This window comes from Pseudophryne corroboree, chromosome 7 (assembly GCF_028390025.1).
Source record: "Pseudophryne corroboree isolate aPseCor3 chromosome 7, aPseCor3.hap2, whole genome shotgun sequence".
NCBI classification, from domain to species: domain Eukaryota; kingdom Metazoa; phylum Chordata; class Amphibia; order Anura; family Myobatrachidae; genus Pseudophryne; species Pseudophryne corroboree.
Genome location: NC_086450.1, coordinates 261513743 through 261536006, shown reverse-complemented (window position 1 = coordinate 261536006; position 22264 = coordinate 261513743). Strand labels below are relative to the sequence as shown.

General features: G+C 42.6%; 1 protein-coding gene and 2 pseudogenes across 2 annotated transcripts in view; 2 read left to right on the top strand and 1 right to left on the bottom strand.

The window, feature by feature from the left end:
* Positions 1-2295: 2295 nt before the first annotated feature.
* The window catches only part of TBCCD1 (TBCC domain containing 1), a 435802-nt gene continuing 415833 nt past the window's right edge, over positions 2296-22264 (top strand). For both annotated transcript variants that reach the window (XR_010182035.1, XM_063934118.1), the window contains exon 1: positions 2296-2634. Coding sequence is in view for 1 of the 2 variants with exons in the window: in XM_063934118.1 (XP_063790188.1) it covers positions 2296-2634 (339 nt within the window). In the remaining variant the exon portion in view is untranslated. The remainder of the gene's footprint in view (positions 2635-22264) is intronic.
* LOC134947124 (5S ribosomal RNA) lies at positions 6577-6695 on the bottom strand (annotated as a pseudogene).
* On the top strand, positions 16946-17064 carry LOC134947123 (5S ribosomal RNA; annotated as a pseudogene).

Genomic DNA, 22264 nt, shown 5'->3' with positions numbered 1-22264 from the left:
TAAACCTAGAAAGAGATTTGTTAAGGCGCCTTCAGATTGTTATGCAGAAATGTAATTCAGTAATGATGATTAATAACTTTTAATGTCTCGATCCTTGAATAATAAAATATGCAAAAAAACAAAAAAGCGAAAAATACAAGAAATAATAACAATAATTTAATAAGAAATAATGATGAACAGCACCAATTTGTGCGAGATGAAAATAAATAAGGATGTATGTATACTGTATATATTGTATTAATTCAATGAGAGAATGAAGGTTCATTTACTGTCCACAAAGTCCACTTTTGGAGTGTGGCGTCCCACTACTCCAAAGAAGGGGAATTCGCTATGTTAGTCAGTCCAGAGCTAAACATACGGAGTCTCAATGGTGGGGACACAATAAAGCAGGATGCTAATCTGGATGTATAACTGGAGGGGTACCCCTAACAGGTATGCAGGAGGACCAGGCAGTGGTGTCAGTGTGTGGACTCCGGACCGACCCTCTCCACCACAAAGAGCAGCGTGTCCCAGAGTAGCGCCTTCCTTCAGGCATTCCTTGGTCACTGGTGCTCTGGGGGAGGGAGGGGGGGGGGGTTACGGTCTTAAGCGGACAGGTGGCACCAACTTTCAGATCTTCCGATCTGTCCGTTGTGCCCAATATCCACGGTAGACATTGGGCACAACGGACAGATCGGAAGATCTGAAAGTTCTCTATAATCCTGATCCTCATTCAGTTTGTCACAACTATTCTTATTCCGGCTTTATAAGAACTAAATGAAATTAGAGAACTTTCACTATTCATAGGTAAATATTACCTTTATTATTCTAAATTGACATATAAACATTGGTGAACATCCTATTTTTTCAATGACCTATGAGAGTTATATATATATATATATATATATATAGGTACATAGCCCATTACTGACTATGATACCAACTATAACTTTGATATATGTTATTATGATATCAAGCTGATGTCCTTTTCCTTTTGTTCTTTTTTTTCTCATTTTCCTCCATCAACAAACCAGCTACGTCCTGTACCCCTGATGAAGTCCCAAGTGCACGAAACGCGTTGGGTTTTATGAACGAATTATACTAATAAGTATTGTTTTACTGGTACATTGTGTAAAATGAACAGATGCTATACAACTGTACAATTTTGAAAATATTGTTTTTATTAAATGTGTTTAATTGGATTTGCTGGTTGAGAACTTAATTATAAGTGTAGATTGGTGTGAGCCCTCAGAATATTGTATCTATCTATCTATAAAATAGTCTGAGAGGGGGCCCCACAGCTATCACTGTATGGGGCCCTATGTGTTTAAGAACAATCGCGTGGCTCGCGATTGCGGCATTATAGACAAAGCCACGTCCCTTTCTCTGATGCCACGTCCTTTTCTAAAGCCACACCCCTTTATCTTGTTAATTGATAACAAAGGAGTTTCAAGACGGGTGAGGGCAATCTTAAATTAACAGGGAAGTCCAGGAACAGAGCAATTTGCCCCTCCTGGAATGGGTCGTATTGGGAAGTATGCAGTAGGCAAGAAGCCATGGCCATTTTGAAAATAAAAATGAAAAAATTTTTTTTTTTAAACAATTGTGCGCCACTTGTCCTGTTGATCCAAGCATGGGTCTTTTTACAGCTTTTAGAGGAAAAAATGCAAAGTGGAAACACTTGCTTAGTTTGCATCACAGATGGGTGGAGTTTGTGGAGTCAGGGACATGACTTAATAAAACAGTCTGACACCTGGCCCCACATGGGTCTTCAACCTGCGGCCTTCAAACTGCTGTGGACCTACACGTCCCAGCATGCCCTGCCTGAGTTTTAACATGCCATAATAGCAAAACTGTGGCAGGGCATGCTGGGATGTTTAGTTTCACAGCAGCTGAAGTCCCATGCTTCTTGGGGTGTGGTTAGCTGCACACACTTTCCCGGGATGACCATCAGTAAATGAAACCATCAATGGTCAGCCAATGCATAATGTTACTTCAACCGATGGTCAATTGCATTTTAAAGACGATGGTTACCATCGATGATGAGCACACCGATTTGACACCGGTTGCCTGTCAGACGCTTTTCCATGCCTCCTTCATCCCCTCCTTGCTCTGTTACTTCCGAGTTTTATACTCCGCCCATGTCATGCTCCACCCAAAACGTCGTTTCCTTGGTTTCCGCCTCGTCACGTCCAATGTACAGTGTATCGAATGAAGGAGGAAACGTTACGTCAGTGTGGTTGCCCGGTGATCGCTGGCTGCTATCGGCGCGGAAGGTTTGCTGCATGTTGACTGCCGTTACCTATACATTGCACCATGATGGATTCGTACAGAGTGCAGCTGTGGGGGAGAACGGATCCGTTTCTCATAGGGGTCCTGCAGTTCCCACCGCCGGCGAAGTTTAATATGCACTATTTGAGGAAGATGGCCACATACGTGCGAACCCGACCAGGGGAGCAGTGTTACCCGCGCCTGTACTGGAGCATGTGGCGGCACATTGCTTGCGGAAAGCTGCAGCTGGTGGAGGACACAGCATGGCTTTACTTCGAGGCGTTTCACAGCCTGACGGAGCGGAATGCACCTCGGAGCCTAGAGTGGGCTGAGACCGTCTGCAGCTGCACTAGTATGGATGAGTATGAGAGGGTTAGAAGTAAGGTAATAATGAATTATTTCTATGCAGTCTTGTGCTACGTTTCACATTTACACCGAGCTACTATCGTGGAGGCAACATAGATAAATAATACACTGATAGGAAGTGGAAATATGTTCAATGACTGCTCCAGTCTGCTGAAAGTAAAGCCCATTATGCCACACAAAGTTATGCCACTGACACCATTTTATGTCCCACACACAAAAATGCTACTTATAAATTATGCCCCAGCTGTGGGCTGGTGGTACCGAGTACCACCAGGGGTGTATCTACCCATTGGCCAGAATGGCACTCGCCAGGGGCGCCAGGCAAGGAGGGGGCGCCGCCTGGCTGTGCCACCCGCTGCCAAATTGTAGGAAAGCAGTACTGTCAGACTGTACCTGGTGAGAGTCTGTTACTGCTGGAGCGGCACCGGTGTCCAGCAGTACCGCACTTGTAATCAGACTCAAAATAAACAACAGCTCCCAGCAGCCCCTGTTGCTGGGAGCTCCCGGCAGCAAGGGCTGCTGGTAACTGTAGTTTATTGTGAGTCTGATTACAAGTGCGGTGCTGCCGGACACTAGTCTGATCACTAGTGCAGTTCGGTGCTGATGGACACGCTGGCAGTAACAGACTGTCACCAGGTACACAGCAATTGTTATATAGCACAGTGCTATAGATCTATTTGTTGTTGAAGATAATAAAAAAGTGTCAGTGTTTGGGAGAAGGGACTGTAGTACCTGGAAAACTACATGATTTTCATGCATGTTAGATGTAAGTAAGTAGTAAGTAAGCGAAAATATTAACTTGTTGAGTGTAATAAAGAAAATACATATCTTACCTATTTCAAGGACATGTATATCAGTTAACAGGAAGCACTTCTACCATCCAACTAATGGTGTTTGGTTAATGGCTGGGTCCATTTGAGGCTCATCTCACAGCATCTCATTAGCATTTAATTCAGGATACAGTCAAGATGCCGGCGTTTGGCACCCCGACGGTCGGAAAGCTGACACCAGCATCCCGAAACTGCTTGGAATGCTGATGCTGGCATCCCAACACAGATAGCGATGCAGAATGCCAAAATCCGGATCGAGTTGGTGCCAAAGTCTCCACTAGCAAGCGACGTGGGAGAGTTAGGGTTAGGCTGTGAGGATGGGAGGGTTAGGGTTAGGCTGCAGGAAGGGAGATTAGGAAGGGTGGGTTAGGGTTAGGCACCACTGAAGAGGCTTTTGGTGGGGGGGGGGACAGGTTAATGTCAGGCTGTGGGAAAGGTGGGTTAGAGGGGAGGGATGGTGTAACGTGAATACGAGACACTACTGTGCGGTGTAATGCGAATAAGGGACACTACTGTGTGGCATAATTTGATTTGGAAGTACTATTGTGTCCACGCCCTTCCCCCACAAGACCATGCCCCATTTCCAATACTCACAACTTATTCAAAATGCGTGTAGGGGGCGGGCGCCAGCCCCTTACTTTGCCAGGGGCGCTCGGACCCCTAGATACACCCCTGAGTACCACCACGATATTTCTTAATGCTAGCACCCTGTACCTACTTTCAGCACTGCTGTGTATACAGTATGTCATACTTACCTACTTTTGAAAAAGCGTTTCAGGGAGATTGTGAAAGTAACACCTATCAGTAAGAACAAGTATTGCTACATCTATGAGGCGTGTCATAAAAATTACTTGCATTCAAATGTAAATGAGCCCCAAAGTTAGTAAGATCTACTTGTTGAAGAAAATACACTGATATTTTTTGGGACTTGTTCGTGAATTGTGTTTTACAAGAAGCTCTATATACTGTAAGTGGCCATGACAAACCTTATGTAACCTACACGTAGCCATAGGTATTTCCTTATTACCAATGCAGGGAAATGGCACTGATGATCCCATTTGAATGTATGTATCTCTAATTTCTCTTATGTCCTAGAGGATGCTGGGGTCCACATTAGTACCATGGGGTATTGATGGGTCCACTAGGAGCCATTGGCACTTTAAGAGTTTGAGAGTGTGGGCTGGCTCCTCCCTCTATGCCCCTCCTACCAGATTCAGTTTAGAAAATGTGCCCATAGGAGCCGATCACAGCTAGGGAAGCTCTACAGAGCTTCTTTGGTAAAAGTTTATTTTAGAGTTTATTTTACAGGGAGGCTGCTGGCAATAGCCTCCCTGCATCGTGGGAATAAGGGGGGGGGGGGAGTAGTGTCCGCCCTGCAGGGTCTGAGCCACTACCTCCGCCGACAGGACACTGAGCTCCTGAGGGGATAGATCGTTCCCTGCCACAGGGGATCGCTCACCCCAGTAGCATGCCGCCACCCCTTTACAGAGCCAGAAGATCAGTGGCGAGTGAGTCACTGGCCCCACTAGCAAGCGGGGAGCCGGTGTGAAGATGGCGGGCACAGGGTATGGAGCGCAGTGCTAACTGTGCTCCAGGGCTCAGTGGTACATAGTGCAGCGCTGTGAGGGGCGCCCTAAACCAGCGCCTACACCCTACACTGACCTCTAAAGCCTGTCAGGGTCCTGGGATTGCTGCCAACATGAATCCTCAGGCCAGTATAATCTTCTGAAGAGCGGGAAGACAGCGCCATTATGGGGGCGGAGCTTCCCCTCAGAGTGGATTCTGCAGCGTTCTGTGCCATTTTCCTGCCTGCAGAAACGCTGTCAGTGAAGTACAGTTCCTCCAGAGCAACTCCAGATATCTCTTATGGTACCAGGGAGTTGTAGAAGAGGGGGGGAGAGGCTGTGTAAAGACTGTGTAACCTATTAAGGTGCACAGCCGGCGCTGGTTGGGGTCTCCCTATACCTTGAAAGCGCTGTGTGTGGGTTGGCTCCAATCTCTGCGACTCTCTTGCCATTCTTGGGGGTGAAACTCTGTCTATCCTTCCCTGTGTGTGTGTGTGGAGTGTTTGGGGTCTCCTTTTAGCTATGTCCAGGGACTCTGTGTCATATGCTGCAGAGGATATGTCCTCTCAGGATGATCTCATTCCATGTAATCAGGATTACACTGTTTTAGCGCAGATACCAGCAAGGGAGCCTGGATGGTTATCCTCTATCAAATCTATGATTTCTCAGATTTCTACTAGGGCTTCACAAAATGAATCTGCAACTCAGGTTTTACAGACCTCTATGGTAGTTTGGTCCGGTTCTGTTACCTCAGGGCCCACCTCTGTAAGTTCCCACAAATGTGCTCTTTCCTACATTATGCAAGATGACACGGATACCAATTCTGACACGGCAGACAGTGATGGGGATGTGCTCAGGGGGGCCGCATCTCTTGCTAAAGGGGTGCAATTGATGATAGAGGCTATCAGGGATGTGTTGAATATTGCTGATACAACACCCAAGCAGGTTGAGGAGGCTTACTTCACTGATAATAATGTATTGTTTATAGAGAAAAAGAGAGACTCTGTGTTGGGGCACGCTTAATAAAACTTAACTTTTAATTTGGAATATGATAAAATATAGTACCTTGACAAACACACACATATATATCTATACACCTATAGTCCTAAAAGAGAAGGACAAAAATTAAGGGAGATTCTGAATCTCTCTCTACTATTCTCATGAAAATCTAAAATTTGATTTTAATAAAGTAATGGATGAGATGATAGTGACACCTAAGATGAAAATATCGAAATTGATTTCAACATAAGAAGAAAAAAACAAAGTTTCTGATAGGAATCACAATGGCATAGGATGTGACCACAGTTTGTAGTAAATTTTTAGATATAGGTATATTAACCAATGCCAAATGTGATAAATTTATCCTGGTATCCTAATAGAGGTAAATTGCCAATTCTAGCTTTCACGTCAGTAATAAGCGTATAAGGTAATATATGTAAATTCAGATAATGATATATTTAACAAGTCTGTAATCAGACACTTAAGAGAGGGAAAAAAAGGGGTGAAATTCAGTAGGGTCAAAGGTTGCTCCAACACTTCTGCTTTTCACACTTGGATACAGGTATCAATTACTGCACCCGATATTCCCTAGTAGTCTCCCACCTAGGTACTATTCAGGCTCCTCACTGCTTAGCTTCCAAGATCAGGCGAGATTGGGCGTAGCCAGAGAGATATGGCAGTAATATTACCTAGATTGTGAATGAGAGAGTGTATGGTTATTGGCACATACCAAGAGAGCACTTCTATTTTAATGAGTGCTGAATGAGTGAGGTATAGGAAACATTTAAGCACAAGGCCCGCCTCCTGTTGTTCGCCGCACTATATATGAATAGTGGACGAAGGGGCGGGTTGCCTGTGCTTATAGGAAAAAAAGTGAGAGGGATGAAATTACACAGGTATCTTAAAGTTTTCTTTGATATTCAAAGATTCAAAGTAGGGATCATAAGATCATATGTTATCCTAGGTGATAATTTGTATCTCTTGGAGTACCTGAGGTAAGTTTTGAAAATATATGAGGAGAACTGAATTACCAATATTGTAATATATTACTTGTTTATCACACTGATCGTCATTTAGTAAAAGAGAATGAAAAAGTTGACAAGAAAGAATAATTAAGCAATTTTACCTGTTGGTAGATCAAAGATTAAATATCAAATCTCAAATTTTCAAAATTTAACATAAATGATACGATACCAGGTAAGGTGGTGGGCTGAACCGTGCACTGTTCAGCACCACTTAACACAGACGGCCGTTTCACCTGAGGTGGCTTGTTCACTGTGTAAGAAAATGGTGGAAAACTATCTATTTAAGACCAAAAGGGGGGGAGTGGTCACGGATAGGGACCAATCACTAGGAAGCAGGAAATGTGTATACATCCTGTGATATGCTTGTCATACTCTTCACTTCACTTCCGGTTTCAAAAGGGCGGAAGTGATGTGGGATTATATGATGTGATATAGATTTGTATATCTGCGATTATTTTAGGTTAAAACCTAGAATAAAAACAATCTGGACTGATAAGTATTTCAACCTGATTTTGATGGCTGAAATAAAAGAGAAAACCTATAATCCGAGGCCTACGTGCATAAACTAACTATGACATGTCCTGATGCTTCACATTGTCGTGGCGCGTCACTTCCGGTTACGGAACCCGGAGGTGGCGCGTATCTCATCCACAGTTACTTTAATATTTATGTGACTCGATAAGTTACATAGTTAATCACATAGATTGACGCTGGGGAGAAGTGGATGATGAGGAATAATTTATTAAAGTGTTTCCAATATACTTGGAGTGTTTACTCCGTGACCGGAAGTGGCGTATATGCGCATCACTTCCGCTTAACGAGTGGTAAGAAGATAATTGAAGGGAGTGTGGACCTGTAAGGTTGCCTCACTTCCTGTTTTGTAGTCATGGTGATAGAGATATGCATGAATCTGTTTCTCTGTGAATGCTTTACATTGTCGTGGCGCGTCACTTCCGGTTACGAAACCCGGAGGTGGCGCGTATCTCATCCACAGTTAATTTGATATTTATGTGGCTCGATAAGTTACATAGTTAATCACATAAATTGACACTGGGGAGAAGTGGATGATAGGGAATAATTTATTAAAGTGATTCCAATATACTTGGAGTGTTTACTCCATGACCGGAAGTGGCGTATATGCGCATCACTTCCGCTTAACGAGTGGTAAGAAGATGATTGACGGGAGTGTGGACCTGTAAGGTTGCCTCACTTCCTGTTTTGTAGTCATGGTAATAGAGCTAAGCATGAATCCAATTCTCCGTGATCGGAGGTAATGTTACAGCCTAACTTAATGGCTGAGATCAAGGAGAGAGCCCTATATTCCAGGGTCTGCGTACATGAATTGACAATAACGCGTCCTGATGCTTCACATTATATTGGCGCGTCATTTCCGGTTACGGAACCCGGAGGTAGCGCGTAATCGATCCACATTTCTTCCAATATGCGCGCGACTCAAAAGGTTTATGCCCATTAACACAGATCGACGCGGGGGAGAGGTGGATAATGGAGAATAATTTGTTAAATCCAAGTGATTCTAATATACTAGGAGTGTTTACTCCGTGACCGGAAGTGGCGTATGTATGCATCACTTCCGCCTAACAAAAGATTAGAAGATGATTGACGGGAGTATGGACCTGCAAGGCTGCCTCACTTCCTGTTTGGTAGTCATGGTGATGGAGCTATACACAGATCAATTTCACCGTAATTGGAGATTCACTGACTATAATTCTTGCTGCAGTTGATTATTGTGAAAGAGATGTAATATTAAAGAGAATAAATTAAATGAAATTAAAATGACATGAAATTGATACATGGGAGATTCATAGCGATTTAAGTTCAGTAACACAGATATAGAGTAAATAAAAAATAAATAGAAAATAAAAATTATAAATATTAATTAATAAAAAAATATAAAAAATAAATATAGCTTATTCAATTGAAATTGTTAGGTTATGATCGGAGTGTTGGCTCCGTTAGTAAAGGTAGCATATATGTTCATTATTTATGATTAAGGAATGGTTAGAAGATAAAAGATAAAATATAAAAATGGAGAGTATGGACTATAAGATCTGCTTATTTAACAATTGAGTGATCATAATAGTAGGACCACAAACAGAGCATTTTTTCTATAGCCGGAAATTAAGTAATTAATAATTAGATCTTTAATACTGCTAGTTGTTATGTGAGATGTATAATGATAAATAAATTGATGATTGCACGGAAGTGTGAATGCTGCCTTGAATTGTAGTGAATAAGTGCATGTTGGATCAGGCTATTGATTTGTAGAATAATTACAATAAATGAAAGATTACCTTTACTTAATAGTCTGATTTGGCGTAGTTTAAGTTCGGAGTACAGTTGAATTGATATATGAAGATTAGGGATCTAGTGATTGTGTGAAGGCTAACTTAAGATACTGCAATATAGAACAGTGTAATTATCGTGAGATTTTTGAAAGGTAGGGTATATTTCTAGTGCCAGAGCTGGGTGAAGTGACAAGGTAGTTGGAAGGATGGTGTAGGAGATCAGTAGGTGAGAAATGTTGTGTATAGTGATGTGAGAACAGAGGGGATGGAGGAAATAGGGGGTGGGAAAGGTGAGGAATTGAAGAGAGAACACGGGCTGCTGGAGAGTGAGAGGTGAAAATATATATAACCATTTGAAAGAAAGAAGGCGGGGTTTTTTTTAGGTCTAATCAAGAATAATCTGGTTTGGTGAGTTGATGTGCGATTACCATAAAAGTGACGTTTATTCAAATTGAAGGGGAAAGATGACAATGATTAAAAGGTGATTTTTATTTTAATTATATACAATTTCTTGTGATTAATGGATCCATGGTGATGTGTGGATTATGTGAATCACATAAAGACTCCATAGTTAATGTGTTCATTCATGCCCTTGGGTGCAAGGCAGTCCAGTTGGAAAGTCCACTCAGATTCATGTTTCAATAACTCCTGCATGAGGTCTCCTCCACGTATTCCTAAGGTGATTTTTTCTAAGCCAAAGGCTTTTAATTCTTTGGAATTACCATGATGATGATTCATGAAGTGGCGTGCCACTGATGTGAGTTTTTTCATTTTTTGTATGTCAGATGGTGCATTTCTTATGGAACCTACGTGTTCCAAGATACGCTGTTTGAGGGCTCTGGTAGTAATGCCCACATACTTCATGTCACAACTGCATGATATGCAATACACGACCCCAACTGCATTACAGTTGATGAACTGATTAATTGGTCTTTCTTCTCCATATCGATCCGTGACAGATGTAATCTTGATCATGTGTTGGCATGCTTTACACGTCCCACATGGAAAGGAGCCCTTGATGGTTGGTTGTTTTTTGGGATTTTTGAAAAAATGACTGGTAGTGAGTTTATCCTTGAGGTTTCTAGACCTTCTCCAACTCATAGAGGGTTTATGTCCTATGGTCTCCGCAAGGTCATGATCTAGAAGTAGAACTGGCCAGTGTTTGTTGATGGAATCCTGTATTTCCCTCCATTCTCTGCAAAATGTGCCAACAAACCTGAGTTTGTTGTCCTGTCCTGATGTGGTGCCTATTTTTGTGTGTGGGAAGATTAGGTTGTCCCTCGATGTTTGGCTGGTATGCCATTTTGCTTTTTTGATGGACCTATGGCTATACCCACGTTCCCTCAATCTGGTTGTTAATTCTGCACTTTTCTGTGAGAAGGTTGATGAATCCGAACAGTTTCTCTTTAGGCGTAAAAATTCCCCCTTGGGAATGTTTTCTACCGTAGGGGGAAAATGCGCACTTGTCTGATGTAACAGGCTGTTAGTGGATGTTTCTTTCCGGTAGAGCTCAGTTTCGATCTGACCATTGGGTGCTTTGGAAATAATAAGGTCCAAAAAGCACACTGAATCCTCACTGATATGATGTGTGAGTTTGAGATTGTTATCATTAGTGTTCAATTCCTCAATGAATGTCATTAGAAGTTTTCGGTCACCATCCCATATCATGATGATGTCATCGATATAACGCCACCATGCAACTACATGCCGTATGTATTTTTCATTGTTCGGATGCATTACAACTTCTCTCTCCCACCAACCCAAATATAGGTTGGCATAAGTTGGGGCACAGGCCGCGCCCATCGCCGTGCCACGTGTTTGGAGGTAAACGATTTAGTGGTTGTGTGGGTGAGAAGGATAGGCCTTTGGATAACAGGGTGATATGATCATCTGTAAGAGTTTTATCTGACAGGTTGATAACTCTCAGATTGTTATCCTTTATTACTTCCTCCTGTTGTTTCTGACTGGGTATCTGGGTTCCCAATTGTTTTGTTCGCGTTGGTTTTTTGTGCCCCCTCCTCGTCTTCCTCTTTGTTGAAATCTGGGTCTTCCTCCCCTCCGGTCTGATCCTAAAAAATGAGTCGATGTATAGTTGGTGGAATTATCTCTATAATTATAGGCTTCTCCTTCCAAATTACCAGGATCGGAAAATTCTTCTCCTCCTGATGATTCTGCCTCAGAGGAAGTGTATCTGTCCTGTGATTGGGTATAGTCCCTACGTGTGACTGTTTTGTTCCAATGGAAAATATTGCCTGTTTTGAAGTCCCTCATATCTCTGGAGAATTTACTTTTCTTTCTATCAATTATTTTTGATTCATAAGGTTCTAATTCTTTTTTTATTTTCTCAAATGTTTGCTGGAATTTGGTGTTAGTTTCCCATTCCTCAAGGCTTTTTCCCAAATCTTCTATTTCTTTCTCACATGTATTGAGAACTAGATGGTTGTGTTTTATTAAAATAGCCATAAGGTCCTGGGAACACTTTAGGAGTACCCCTTCCCATTCTGTTGTTAAACTGTCAGTAGTTAGTTGAAAGGTCGGGAAGATCTTGGGTCTCAAACCTCTTGGAGTGATTTTGTTTTTAACATAACTCTCCAAAGTTTTGATATCCCATGATGAGCGTATTCTCTTCTGCAGACATGATCTTAATTTGTTAAGGTCCGCGTCCCACCCTATATTCCCTGAAGGCAAGTCTGTTCCACTATTAAAAATATCTTCCACACTTTGTAATGAAGTGTGTCTGCTACTCAGTTCATTACGTAGGCTAAAGGAAGCCATTTTTTTAGAGCTGAGAGTTAGGTGATCGATTCGATATAGCAAAGAGAGATTGTTAATTGGAAAAACCCAGTACTTTTTTGGATCTGCATTTACGGCAACATGTATTAAACCTTCCTTCATATCTGCGCGACACGACGGATATACTTCAAAAATTACATGATGTCCAACTAGATGATGAGTGCCTATTGGTAACACTCGATGTAGAATCACTCTATACCAGCATCAAACATCAAACTGGGGTAGAAGCAGTTCGATATTTTTTGGAAATGGCTGGCAACAGTGAGTTTCACGAGTTACTAATTGAACTTCTGGAGTTTATTCTAACAAGGAACTACTTTACCTTCAATGATAGGTTTTACCTCCAAACACGTGGCACGGCGATGGGCGCGGCCTGTGCCCCAACTTATGCCAACCTATATTTGGGTTGGTGGGAGAGAGAAGTTGTAATGCATCCGAACAATGAAAAATACATACGGCATGTAGTTGCATGGTGGCGTTATATCGATGACATCATCATGATATGGGATGGTGACCGAAAACTTCTAATGACATTCATTGAGGAATTGAACACTAATGATAACAATCTCAAACTCACACATCATATCAGTGAGGATTCAGTGTGCTTTTTGGACCTTATTATTTCCAAAGCACCCAATGGTCAGATCGAAACTGAGCTCTACCGGAAAGAAACATCCACTAACAGCCTGTTACATCAGACAAGTGCGCATTTTCCCCCTACGGTAGAAAACATTCCCAAGGGGGAATTTTTACGCCTAAAGAGAAACTGTTCGGATTCATCAACCTTCTCACAGAAAAGTGCAGAATTAACAACCAGATTGAGGGAACGTGGGTATAGCCATAGGTCCATCAAAAAAGCAAAATGGCATACCAGCCAAACATCGAGGGACAACCTAATCTTCCCACACACAAAAATAGGCACCACATCAGGACAGGACAACAAACTCAGGTTTGTTGGCACATTTTGCAGAGAATGGAGGGAAATACAGGATTCCATCAACAAACACTGGCCAGTTCTACTTCTAGATCATGACCTTGCGGAGACCATAGGACATAAACCCTCTATGAGTTGGAGAAGGTCTAGAAACCTCAAGGATAAACTCACTACCAGTCATTTTTTCAAAAATCCCAAAAAACAACCAACCATCAAGGGCTCCTTTCCATGTGGGACGTGTAAAGCATGCCAACACATGATCAAGATTACATCTGTCACGGATCGATATGGAGAAGAAAGACCAATTAATCAGTTCATCAACTGTAATGCAGTTGGGGTCGTGTATTGCATATCATGCAGTTGTGACATGAAGTATGTGGGCATTACTACCAGAGCCCTCAAACAGCGTATCTTGGAACACGTAGGTTCCATAAGAAATGCACCATCTGACATACAAAAAATGAAAAAACTCACATCAGTGGCACGCCACTTCATGAATCATCATCATGGTAATTCCAAAGAATTAAAAGCCTTTGGCTTAGAAAAAATCACCTTAGGAATACGTGGAGGAGACCTCATGCAGGAGTTATTGAAACATGAATCTGAGTGGACTTTCCAACTGGACTGCCTTGCACCCAAGGGCATGAATGAACACATTAACTATGGAGTCTTTATGTGATTCACATAATCCACACATCACCATGGATCCATTAATCACAAGAAATTGTATATAATTAAAATAAAAATCACCTTTTAATCATTGTCATCTTTCCCCTTCAATTTGAATAAACGTCACTTTTATGGTAATCGCACATCAACTCACCAAACCAGATTATTCTTGATTAGACCTAAAAAAAACCCCGCCTTCTTTCTTTCAAATGGTTATATATATTTTCACCTCTCACTCTCCAGCAGCCCGTGTTCTCTCTTCAATTCCTCACCTTTCCCACCCCCTATTTCCTCCATCCCCTCTGTTCTCACATCACTATACACAACATTTCTCACCTACTGATCTCCTACACCATCCTTCCAACTACCTTGTCACTTCACCCAGCTCTGGCACTAGAAATATACCCTACCTTTCAAAAATCTCACGATAATTACACTGTTCTATATTGCAGTATCTTAAGTTAGCCTTCACACAATCACTAGATCCCTAATCTTCATATATCAATTCAACTGTACTCCGAACTTAAACTACGCCAAATCAGACTATTAAGTAAAGGTAATCTTTCATTTATTGTAATTATTCTACAAATCAATAGCCTGATCCAACATGCACTTATTCACTACAATTCAAGGCAGCATTCACACTTCCGTGCAATCATCAATTTATTTATCATTATACATCTCACATAACAACTAGCAGTATTAAAGATCTAATTATTAATTACTTAATTTCCGGCTATAGAAAAAATGCTCTGTTTGTGGTCCTACTATTATGATCACTCAATTGTTAAATAAGCAGATCTTATAGTCCATACTCTCCATTTTTATATTTTATCTTTTATCTTCTAACCATTCCTTAATCATAAATAATGAACATATATGCTACCTTTACTAACGGAGCCAACACTCCGATCATAACCTAACAATTTCAATTGAATAAGCTATATTTATTTTTTATATTTTTTTATTAATTAATATTTATAATTTTTATTTTCTATTTATTTTTTATTTACTCTATATCTGTGTTACTGAACTTAAATCGCTATGAATCTCCCATGTATCAATTTCATGTCATTTTAATTTCATTTAATTTATTCTCTTTAATATTACATCTCTTTCACAATAATCAACTGCAGCAAGAATTATAGTCAGTGAATCTCCAATTACGGTGAAATTGATCTGTGTATAGCTCCATCACCATGACTACCAAACAGGAAGTGAGGCAGCCTTGCAGGTCCATACTCCCGTCAATCATCTTCTAATCTTTTGTTAGGCGGAAGTGATGCATACATACGCCACTTCCGGTCACGGAGTAAACACTCCTAGTATATTAGAATCACTTGGATTTAACAAATTATTCTCCATTATCCACCTCTCCCCCGCGTCGATCTGTGTTAATGGGCATAAACCTTTTGAGTCGCGCGCATATTGGAAGAAATGTGGATCGATTACGCGCTACCTCCGGGTTCCGTAACCGGAAATGACGCGCCAATATAATGTGAAGCATCAGGACGCGTTATTGTCAATTCATGTACGCAGACCCTGGAATATAGGGCTCTCTCCTTGATCTCAGCCATTAAGTTAGGCTGTAACATTACCTCCGATCACGGAGAATTGGATTCATGCTTAGCTCTATTACCATGACTACAAAACAGGAAGTGAGGCAACCTTACAGGTCCACACTCCCGTCAATCATCTTCTTACCACTCGTTAAGCGGAAGTGATGCGCATATACGCCACTTCCGGTCATGGAGTAAACACTCCAAGTATATTGGAATCACTTTAATAAATTATTCCCTATCATCCACTTCTCCCCAGTGTCAATTTATGTGATTAACTATGTAACTTATCGAGCCACATAAATATCAAATTAACTGTGGATGAGATACGCGCCACCTCCGGGTTTCGTAACCGGAAGTGACGCGCCACGACAATGTAAAGCATTCACAGAGAAACAGATTCATGCATATCTCTATCACCATGACTACAAAACAGGAAGTGAGGCAACCTTACAGGTCCACACTCCCTTCAATTATCTTCTTACCACTCGTTAAGCGGAAGTGATGCGCATATACGCCACTTCCGGTCACGGAGTAAACACTCCAAGTATATTGGAAACACTTTAATAAATTATTCCTCATCATCCACTTCTCCCCAGCGTCAATCTATGTGATTAACTATGTAACTTATCGAGTCACATAAATATTAAAGTAACTGTGGATGAGATACGCGCCACCTCCGGGTTCCGTAACCGGAAGTGACGCGCCACGACAATGTGAAGCATCAGGACATGTCATAGTTAGTTTATGCACGTAGGCCTCGGATTATAGGTTTTCTCTTTTATTTCAGCCATCAAAATCAGGTTGAAATACTTATCAGTCCAGATTGTTTTTATTCTAGGTTTTAACCTAAAATAATCGCAGATATACAAATCTATATCACATCATATAATCCCACATCACTTCCGCCCTTTTGAAACCGGAAGTGAAGTGAAGAGTATGACAAGCATATCACAGGATGTATACACATTTCCTGCTTCCTAGTGATTGGTCCCTATCCGTGACCACTCCCCCCCTTTTGGTCTTAAATAGATAGTTTTCCACCATTTTCTTACACAGTGAACAAGCCACCTCAGGTGAAACGGCCGTCTGTGTTAAGTGGTGCTGAACAGTGCACGGTTCAGCCCACCACCTTACCTGGTATCGTATCATTTATGTTAAATTTTGAAAATTTGAGATTTGATATTTAATCTTTGATCTACCAACAGGTAAAATTGCTTAATTATTCTTTCTTGTCAACTTTTTCATTCTCTTTTACTAAATGACGATCAGTGTGATAAACAAGTAATATATTACAATATTGGTAATTCAGTTCTCCTCATATATTTTCAAAACTTACCTCAGGTACTCCAAGAGATACAAATTATCACCTAGGATAACATATGATCTTATGATCCCTACTTTGAATCTTTGAATATCAAAGAAAACTTTAAGATACCTGTGTAATTTCATCCCTCTCACTTTTTTTCCTATAAGCACAGGCAACCCGCCCCTTCGTCCACTATTCATATATAGTGCGGCGAACAACAGGAGGCGGGCCTTGTGCTTAAATGTTTCCTATACCTCACTCATTCAGCACTCATTAAAATAGAAGTGCTCTCTTGGTATGTGCCAATAACCATACACTCTCTCATTCACAATCTAGGTAATATTACTGCCATATCTCTCTGGCTACGCCCAATCTCGCCTGATCTTGGAAGCTAAGCAGTGAGGAGCCTGAATAGTACCTAGGTGGGAGACTACTAGGGAATATCGGGTGCAGTAATTGATACCTGTATCCAAGTGTGAAAAGCAGAAGTGTTGGAGCAACCTTTGACCCTACTGAATTTCACCCCTTTTTTTCCCTCTCTTAAGTGTCTGATTACAGACTTGTTAAATATATCATTATCTGAATTTACATATATTACCTTATACGCTTATTACTGACGTGAAAGCTAGAATTGGCAATTTACCTCTATTAGGATACCAGGATAAATTTATCACATTTGGCATTGGTTAATATACCTATATCTAAAAATTTACTACAAACTGTGGTCACATCCTATGCCATTGTGATTCCTATCAGAAACTTTGTTTTTTTCTTCTTATGTTGAAATCAATTTCGATATTTTCATCTTAGGTGTCACTATCATCTCATCCATTACTTTATTAAAATCAAATTTTAGATTTTCATGAGAATAGTAGAGAGAGATTCAGAATCTCCCTTAATTTTTGTCCTTCTCTTTTAGGACTATAGGTGTATAGATATATATGTGTGTGTTTGTCAAGGTACTATATTTTATCATATTCCAAATTAAAAGTTAAGTTTTATTAAGCGTGCCCCAACACAGAGTCTCTCTTTTTCTCTATAAACAATACAGTATCATTGACTCTGGGTGCACCACCAACCACAACAAATTCCTTGAATACCATTCACAGGCATCTTTGATGTAAATGTACTGTTGGTCACAAGGGACAAATTTCATTAAGAGCCCCTGTCAAAAGAATATTTTAGTCCTGTGCGGCACCCAACCAACTTTTTCTTCACTGATAATAAGAAAGCTTCGCTAACCTTGCCTGCATCCAAAGAATTGAATGCTATTTTTGAAAAAGCATGGGAAAACCCAGAGAAAAAATTCCAGATCCCTAGAAGTGTTCTGGTTGCTTTCCCCTTCCCTGAGGAGGATAGAAAGAAATGGGAAAACTCACCCATAGTGGACGCATATCCAGGCTCTCAAAAAAGGTGGTTTTAACTGTCCCAGGATCAACCGCCTTAAAGGAGCCGGCTGATCGCAAAATTGATACTATGTTCAAATCCATATACACGGCTTCAGGGGCTATACTACGTCCTACTATTGCCTGTGCATGGATTTGCAAAGCTATAGTAAAGTGGTCAGGCACTTTACTTGAGGATTTGGATACAATGGATAAAAGTGACGTTGAATTGTTTTTACCTAACAGTCAGGATTCTGCAGGATTTATGGTGGAATCCATGAAAGACCTGGGTTCAATGGCTGCTGGAATATCTTCCATGTCTGTCTCAACTCGTCGAGGACTGTGTCTGTGCCAGTGGTCTTCCGACGCGGAATCCAGGAGAGGTGTGGAGACCCTACCCTACACCGGTCAGGCTCTCTTTGCGGAAGCATTGGATGCGTGGATCTCCACGGCTACAGCGGGTAAGTCACCTTTTCTCCCCTCAGCTGCACCTGCTACGAAGAAACCTTTCTTTATCATCCACTAGGGGTCACTGGAGTACTCTTGGGATATGGACGGGCTTCCGTAGGAACAGCACTGAATATTTAAATTTAGAACACTCCACCCCTTTATATCCCCGAGTACCTCTGTGTTTTTTCTGTGCTCGAAGTAGTAACAGCTATGTGGCTCAGGTCACAATTACTTTGAAGAATTTTATTTTTATTTTTTCTATTTCATACATCCCTTTCCCCCTTCCAAAAGGCAGGGTCAGGGATAGTGCAGCTGCTGATAGCAGCAGGGGCGTGTCGGGCCTCTCTGAAAGAGCTCCCTCACAGCCACACACAGCCTCCTGCACAGGCTGGCCGGCGCTTGTTCAGAAGCCCCGTCGGAGCCTCCTCACAAGCTGCAGGATAAAGGTATGTGAACGGGGCGGTCAGTTCCCGCTGCCGCCCCGAGGTGTGGGTACATTGTTAGCAACCGCCCGCTTAGCCGCCCGCCGCTGCTCTCTCCACTTAGCCGCCCGCCGCTGCTCTCCCGCCGCTGCTATCCCCGCTGCTATCCCCACTCAGCCGCCCTCCCCACATGGCGACGGCCACAGGTGATCTTCCGCAACAACGGCTCCGGCCGCCGCTGCTCTACCGCTCACAGGGCGCCGGGCGCCGCAGCTCTCCCGCTCACGGAGCAGGCCGCCGCTACTGCTCCGGGTCCCACCGCTGTTTGACGCGCTGCTCACCCGGGCTCACAGGCGATCCGCTCGGCGATACCCGCTGGGGCCCCACACGCTGCGCTGCCGCTGCTCTGAATCTGAAAGAGCATGCAGCCATTACCACAAGGGTGAGGCGGAGGGGGTAGGCAATAAATAAGGGGGCAATAGAGCGGCATAAGAAATACTGCAGCACCAGCAGATGCTAGGCTGCAGGGATATTTGCAGGGTTATAATCAGTGGAATTATTAAGCATAGCATGGCAGCCATTTTAACATGCTTCCTGTGTCTTCCTGCTGTGATTCCAGAACGTTCCTGTCCTACATCTCTACTCCACCGGAGGCGCAGGGGTGTTAGTGGGAATTTGGGATCACATTTCATAGTACTGGCCACGTGTACTGCACTTGGCCAGATATATATATATATATATATATATATATACAGAGACACCTTACTGCTATTTTACTGAGTCGTGCTAGTGTCTGGTTTTTGTGTATTGTATTGTCTGTCGCCATAATGAGTAAGGCACCAGCAAAAACTAAAAAGCATAATTGCAAAGTCTGTAACAGTGTATTACCGGATGGATCTACCACATGTACAGTATGTTTTGTGAATTCGGTTCAGAATACCATTTCTGCTCCTGTTTTACAACCAATGTCCTCACCGGACCCTCCGTGGGGTATGTTAGTAAATGTACTAGATAGGTTACAATCAGAATTGACCGCCGCTCGTCAGGAGCGGGAAACGGCAAGATCTGAGTCTAGGGTGAGACCGCCAGAACTACCGGAGGCGTCTCAGCCTTGCGTAAGGTCCAAATCCATTTTGGGTAAACGGGATAAATTTCATATGTCTTATGATTTTCCAGTGTCTGCTATGTTGCATTCTGACGATTCCATGCCAGACCTCACATAACAAGATGAGGGTGAGGAGGGCGAAGTGGAGTCAGATGGCGAGGATTTTAACAGTTCCGGCATTGATGATCTCATCAGAGCGGTACGTCAGTCTCTGAAGTTTACTGAAACTGAGGAGCCTCTCACAAATGATCAGGTCGTATTTACTAAACGACAAAAAACTCCAATAAGTTTTCCTGTGTCGGAATCTCTTAATCAGATGTTAGTAGAAACACGACAGAATCCAGATAAACGGTTTTCTATACCTCGCAGATTTAAGTCTAGTTACCCGTTTCCAGACTCGGTAACATGTACATGGGAGAATCCACCAATAGTTGATTCTTCAGTGTCAAAGCTTACCAAGAAATTAACCATACCAGTGCCAGCAGCTACTACGCTTAAAGACCCTTCAGATCGCAAGATAGAAACTATGCTAAAATCCATGTATGTAGCAGCAGGTGTGATGCTAAGACCTGGATTGGTTGGCATTTGGGTCACTAAGGCACTCATAATATGGCTTACAGAACTCAAATCTGCTTTACATGACGAAAACCTGATAATTCTTGTAAATCAAATGATTGAGGCTGTAGAGTATCTCTGTACAGCGTCTACTGACGTCTGTCAGCTCACTTCTCGTATTTCATCGTCGCTAGTTACGGCACGAAGAGCACTCTGGCTGCGTGCTTATCATGCGGAGGCAGAGGTCAAACGAGGTATAGAGGCGTTGCCTTACGATGGCAAGAAGTTGTTTGGTCCTGAATTGGACGCATGGATTGCTGAGGCTACGGGAGGTAAGTCTGTTTTCTTACCATTGCCTCCACCGGTATCAAGAAGAAGGTACGCTGGACCTTCGTTCAAATCCTTTAGACCTCAGCCCTTGCGAGGACGTGGCAGAGGATCAGCCACGCCTGCTAGACGTGGTCGCGGACGTGGTTTCCAACAAACCAACACAACTCGCCAGGACGCTAAGGTTACCGACAAGCCAGTGGCATGACGGGCTACCAGCCCATCTCGGTTCTCCGATTGTGGGAGCACGCCTTCAGACGTTCCATTTGGCGTGGTTCCACACATCCGCGGATGGGTGGATCCGCAATTTAGTGTTAAAAGGTTACAAAATAGAGTTCGACTGTCTTCCGCCTCTGCGGTTTTTCAAGACAGGATTGCCTCTGTCGGACGACAAGAGGAGGGTTCTGCAAATTGCCATTCAGTCCCTACTGGATTCGTCAGTTTTGATTCCGGTCCCTGTACACCAACAGGGTCAGGGTTATTATTCAAGTCTGTTTGTGGTACCGAAGCCGGATGGCTCAGTCAGACCAATATTGAACTTAAAGGGTCTCAATCAGTACGTAACTTACTAGAGATTCAAGATGGAGTCTCTGCGTTCGGTGATTGCGGGTTTAGAGCCAAAGGAATTTGATTGCGCTAGACCTCAAGGATGCGTACTTACACATTCCAATTTGGCAACCTCATCAGAAATTCTTACGGTTTGCATTACGCCAGAACCATTACCAGTTTCAGGCACTACCGTTTGGCCTGTCATCAGCGCCTCGGGTATTCACCAAAGTGATGTCTGTGATGATAGCTCATCTCAGATCCCTGGGAGTGACAATAGTTCCGTATTTAGACGATCTGCTCATCAAAGCTCCGTCTCAACAGATGCTTCTCCAACATGCGCTGCTAACGTACGATGTACTGGTTCACCACGGTTGGATTGTCAACTTCAAGAAATCACATCTCATTCCGTCTCAACGCCTTCAATTCCTAGGTATGATTCTCGATACGGTCAATCAAAGAATTTACCTACCACAGCAGAAAGTACAAATTCTACGCCATCTAGTACAATTAGTGCTCAAGCCACGCACAGTGTCGGTACACTTGTGCATTCGCCTCTTAGGCACAATGGTGGCAGCTTTCGAAGCGCTTCAGTTCGGAAGATTTCACTCGCGTCCATTTCAACTGAATGTGCTCGCCCAGTGGTCGGGCTCGCATCTGCAGATTCACCACAGGGTGAGGTTGTCGCCAAGGGCAAGAGTATCTCTGCTCTGGTTGCTCAAGGAACACAATTTAACCGCAGGAAGACGGTTCGGAGGCTGGAATTGGATAATTCTAACTACGGACGCCAGTCTCAGAGGTTGGGGAGCGGTAATTCAAAATTGTCAGCTCCAGGGTCTCTGGGCGGATCACGAAAAATTGCTGTCTAT